At 39.6% G+C, this 5,549-nt stretch overlaps 1 protein-coding gene across 1 annotated transcript in view; it reads left to right on the top strand.

Annotated features, from left to right (window-relative positions):
* Positions 1–5,549, top strand: part of IGF2R (insulin like growth factor 2 receptor) — a 114,135-nt gene that overhangs the window by 67,171 nt on the left and 41,415 nt on the right. The window contains 2 exon segments of the mRNA XM_042462758.1: positions 3,157–3,254; positions 3,730–3,866. Coding sequence (XP_042318692.1) covers positions 3,157–3,254; positions 3,730–3,866 — 235 coding nt within the window.

Raw genomic sequence — 5,549 nt, 5'->3', positions numbered from 1 at the left:
TGGAGGGAGGAGTCTCTTCCTTCAGGCTAGCCCTGATGGAGCTGGGCCTGCCTGGTCAACTCCCTCGTGGGCCAGAAGATGACAGTTATGGAGGTAGGAGTCTCTTCCAGGGTAGCCCTGATGGAGCTGGGCCTGCCTGGTCAACTCCCTCATAGGCTGGAAGATGACATTTATGGAGGGAGGAGTCTCTTCCTTCAGGCTAGCCCTGATGGAGCTGGGCCTGCCTGGTCAACTCCCTCGCAGGCCAGAGGATGACAGTTTTGGACGGAGTTATTTCCTGGCTGGCCAGGGCTTAATACATAGAGGCTTCATGCATGTTATTGTTTCCTCTCCACTAATATTTATGTAGTAACCAGTGTGGTTATGTATTTAGACACATAGTCTTCTCCATTCAGGTTATTAACAACATAGAGATCAAACATATATACATACCAGGGAGACAACATGCATTAAAACAGTGGAAAAAATCCTTAACATTGTTTAGAGGTACAGTGGGCCCTTGCTTTATTTGGGCCCCTGCATAAAGCAAATATCGCATAAGCTTGAGCCCCATTATATGCAATGGGGCTCATGCTCGCTGTGTGTCCACATGCGCCATTTGCAAGCCCCATTGGATATAATGGGGCTTGTGTTTGCCGTGCGCGCAAGGTGCGCACCCGTTTCCCAAACAACTTCAGTGTATACTGAAAGCCGCCTATATTTGTATTATGTACTGTGTAATAAAAAAATTAATTAAAAAAACAGTGTTTAGAGGTAGGAGTGGTGAACATTTTTTCCTTCTTGACCACATCATGTCAGAATTACTCTTTTAAGAGGCATAGAAGTGAAGGGGGTGCTGGAAGAGTGACAGAAGCTAAAAATCGGAACTGATCAGCTCCAGGCAGCTTTTAGAATAAGGTTGTCCATACCTATTTTAAAGTCTCCCATCTGTGAGCATCATTAATAGAATTTTACAAAGCAATAAACAATGAGTTAATAAAAATATAGAGATTTGGTTTTTTAATTTTTTTCCCCAGTTAGCACATTTAAGGTGATGTGGTGAGACACAACCTGTTGTGGAACCAAAATAATTAAAATCTATCCTCTTGGCTAATTTCCATTTGATCTTTTTTTCTAGTATAAGATTTGGATGTTGTATCTGAGCAAAGCCTGCTCTGAATGATATCTATCACCATGTACACAATTTTGTAGGTACTTCCAGTCATATTGAAGCAAGGAAGACTCAGGCAAACCAAATACCACTCTGGGCCCTGCCTCCTATAGCTGCTGCCATCTTCTCCTTCCTTTATAACCCAGTATTTAAATATTTGAAGGGATGTCATATTGAGGAGGGAGCAAGCTTGTTTTCTGCTGCTCCAGAGACTAGGACCCGGAGCAATGGATGCAAGCTGCAGGAAAAGAGATTCCACCTCAACATTAGGAGGAACATCCTGACAGTAAGGGCTGTTTGACAGTGGAACACACTTCCTAGGAGTGTAGTGGAGTCTCCGTCCTTAGAGGTCTTCAAACAGAGGCTGGTTGGCCATCTATCAGGGATGCTTTGATCTGGATTTCCTGCATGGCAGGGGGTTGGACTGGATGGCCCTTGTGGTCTCTTCCAACTCTGTTATTCTATGATTCTATGAGATTTTTGCACAACATGCAAGATTCAAGAGTCATTTGTAGTGAAGTCTACCAGTTGTGTAGTTTTATTCTCAGAATTGTGGAGTCTTGTTGCTAAATTTAATTCCCCACAGGCTAATACACTAGAATCAATAGTAGGGAATGGTGGGAGTTGTATTTCAGCACCTGGAGGACCATACAGATTCCAACCCCTGTTCTAGGATAGGCCTGTGGAGGAAGACCAGGATGGCAAGCAATTTTGCAATATCAGTTCACAGACCATTATCAACCAGCATCTTCCTGTATCTCTGGTAACAGCTGTCATGGTTACCAAGGCCCAAATCCAAGCAGAGATCCAACTCTTGCCCCTCAGAGCCTTCTGGGTCTGTTGCTGTCTGTTCACCTTCCAATATTGCTGCTTCCAATTGTTCAGTCTATTTGATTTATAGCAATGGCATGTACGCTTCTATATCGCTTATTAGTAAACTCACCACTCTCTAACGTAAGCCAATTGCCCCAATAAGCTGGGTACTCATTTTACCAACCTATGAAAGGATGGAAGGCTGAAGCCCCTGGGATCGATCTCACAACCTTGTAGCTGCAGTACCGGCATTTAATCGAACTCGCAACCTTGTAGCTGCACCACTAAGGCCTCCTAAATAATTTCATAATTGCTTGTTTGAGGTGCTTGAAGAATGTGTGATGATCAAACTGTGGGCCTCACAAAATTCAGTCAGTTGGTGTTCTCTTTCATGTCTTGATCCTAGCCCAAATTTTCCTATAATCTTTGATTCTGCTCTGTTTATTGTTTTTGCATTCCAGTCATGTATGGTTGATAAGAAGTCCTGTTTTTGGTGTGTGATCAATTTCCTACTGGACTCCAGCATAGAATCTTTCAATTTCTTCTTTTGTAATTGGAGCATAAACTTGGATTAAGATTATATTGCTGGCCTTTTGGATAGCTTACTTAAACAGTACTGTTATGGTTATAGACTTGATATATTCAACCAGAAAGCCACTTCAGAGGAAAAGAAGCAAACCTTTTTCAGTTTGCATTTGGAAACCGAGAACAGCAAGGGTAGAAATGCTTATATTTTTAGTTTTTTGTGGGGTTTTCGGGCTATATGGCCATGTTCTAGCAGAGTTTCTTTCTGACGTTTCGTCAGCATCTGTGGCTGGCATCTTTTCAGATTTCTCTGAAGATGCCAGCCACAGATGCTGGCGAAACGTCAGAAAGAGACTCTGCTAGAACATGGCCACATAGCCCAAAAAACCCACAAAAAACTATGAATACCGGCCATGAAAGCCTTCGGCTTATATTTTTGCCATTCAGGGAGAGATGTCAAAACTTGTACAACACAGGAGTAGTCCAGTATTGATGCCAGATGCATGGAACAATTTTCATTCCTTACATTCCTTGTATATAATTACTGTTTTGTCTTGTACTGTCTCTTGTCTAGAATAATAGATTGGTTGAGCTGTGTTTTTCCAGATGGAACTGTGTTATTGTGTTTTTTAACTAGGTGTTTGTTTGTTTGGTCTTTGTTTCCTTAGCCAGCATTCTTAAAGGAAACTGAGGACTGCACCTATATGTTTGAATGGCATACTCCTTTGGCGTGCCCACCTTTCAGATCAATTGACTGCTCCTATAAGTAAGTTGCCTTTTTCCAGAGTGTTGAAATAATAAAGGTTTCTCTTCAAGGATTTCCCGTGGTCTCTGTGAAGTGGTGATGCCCAGCTTATTCTAGCAATAAGTCAGTGCGACATTTATAGGAATACAGTAATTCCCATTCACATCAAGAATTCTGGTAATTCAGTAATTAGGTGAGCTGGCTGGATATGAAATACCTTCCTTTTGTTTAATTCTGGATCCCCAGATATGTAGGCCATGCAATAAGACATGGTACACTTAAAAGAATAACTGGAGGAATTATGGTGATACTGCTTTTATACATTTAAAAGCAATTGTGACTTTGGAAATTTGGCTTGGATTCTTTTGCTAGCACTTGTTGGTACTCTTCTATCATTGGTTAGCCTCCCCCCCCCCCATAAAATAAAATAAAATAAAATAAAATAAAAGTCTTCAGTTCACTAATTTATCACAAAGTTTCCTTTGCTCTGTTCCAGAGACAGTGCTGGTAATTCTTACGATCTCTCTTCTCTGACACGACATAAGGAAAACTGGGAAGCCATTTCAAGGACAGACTCTCCAGTGAAATATTACATCAATGTCTGTAAATCTTTAGTGCCACATCACGGAATAGGTAAGAACGGGAATGGCTAAGTATGCTTTTTACAAGAAACTTTGTGAGAAGGATTGTATTAGTCTCTGAATGGCTGTCCACCATGTTCTGTTCAAGAGAATCCTGGATCCTGTGCCAATAAACATGAGCAAATTATATTGTACAAAATAAGCCTAAATTTTTTTATATTTTGGGCATAAATATAAAAACAGTTCATAAATACTAAAACAAAAATCACTTTGTTTAAAACATTTCTGTTTAACCCTTCAGTTAAAATGTCCAAGAGTGATTTAAGTAGTTTATAAAATACAGTAAAACAGTTTCACAGAAATAAAAATAAATTAGTAATGTACGATTCCAGCTCACAAAATCCATGACTTCACTATGCTGTGTCTGAGGCTTCTGGGAGTTGAACTCCCAAGCACCTGGAGGGTCAAAAACTGAGAATAAATACTCTGAAAGACTTAAGTGCAGATAGGAAGCTAACATTTCTGGGGATAGAATTCGACAAATGGGATTCCAGACTGAAACTAATTTTACACTGTTGCTGCTGTCTTAACTGCTGGCTTTTTAAAAAAAACTGTATTCTTTGATTTTTAAAAAAAACACATGTAAGTATTAGTTTTTTATTCCTGTTTTTAAATTTGATGCAAGTGATACTTTTTAATTTTGTGGGTCACCTTGAAAGAGCTGTGTTACCCTAAGAATATGATACAGAAATAACCTAGATTTAAAATTACCAAAGCGAATCCCTATGGATTTTCTTTTCTCATTCACACTTCCCCCACAAGACTGAAATGGGTAGCAGATTGGAATAAAATTTCTTAAAAACCAGTAGGTTGATAGAGAAGAAATGAATTTATTTAACCATTTTTATTTGCCTTATAAACTATCAAATAATATCTTGAAGAGATTCGAAGAATCTCTCAGCTCATGTGTTCTCTTGGCTTCCACCTTCAAGCCTGGAATCCAGTTTTCAACAGTGGCTAGGAGTGCATTTGCCCAGTAAAAACTTGTGTGATAGTTATGCCCATTCCTTGCGATGTCAGATCTGGCCACAGTTGGCACATGCCTTAGTTTCATCCTGATTGGATTAGTGTAAATAAATAATAATAATAATATAATAATAATAGTGTAACGCACAAAGGGCTGTCTTTGAAGAATGTTCGGAAACTTCAAGTGGTCCAAAGAACTGCAGCCAGATTATTCACTTGACGCTGGCTACAGGCATCACACTACCCACTTGTTGCAACAGCTGCACAGGCTGCTGGTCCATTTTTGGGCACGATTCAAAGTGCAGGTTATGACCTATAAAGTCCTACTTGGTTGAAGTCCAGGTTATCTGAAGGACCATATTTTCCTTTACGAACCAGCCTGGCTTATTGTAAACTGCATTGAGTTCCAGTCTGGGGAAAAGGCAGGATGGAAATTAATGTTGATGATAATCATGAATGGTTTATTCAGTTATTGCTATTTAAGTTACTAGAGGATATGGAGTTCTTATTTTTGGAAAGCATAGTAGTAAAAGGAAGAGGTAGCTTGGGAAGAATCTGAAAGCATGGAGCTCTGATTGTGTTCATGATGCACACTGGTCCACATTTAGCGGGCAGGTGAATGCTGTTACCATTCTTTTCTGAACATATTTACTGCCATGAATAATAATAATAATAATAATAATAATAATAATAATAATAATAATAATAA

This window comes from Sceloporus undulatus, chromosome 1 (assembly GCF_019175285.1).
Source record: "Sceloporus undulatus isolate JIND9_A2432 ecotype Alabama chromosome 1, SceUnd_v1.1, whole genome shotgun sequence".
NCBI classification, from domain to species: Eukaryota; Metazoa; Chordata; class Lepidosauria; order Squamata; family Phrynosomatidae; genus Sceloporus; species Sceloporus undulatus.
This window is presented reverse-complemented; position numbering and strand designations above follow the sequence as displayed.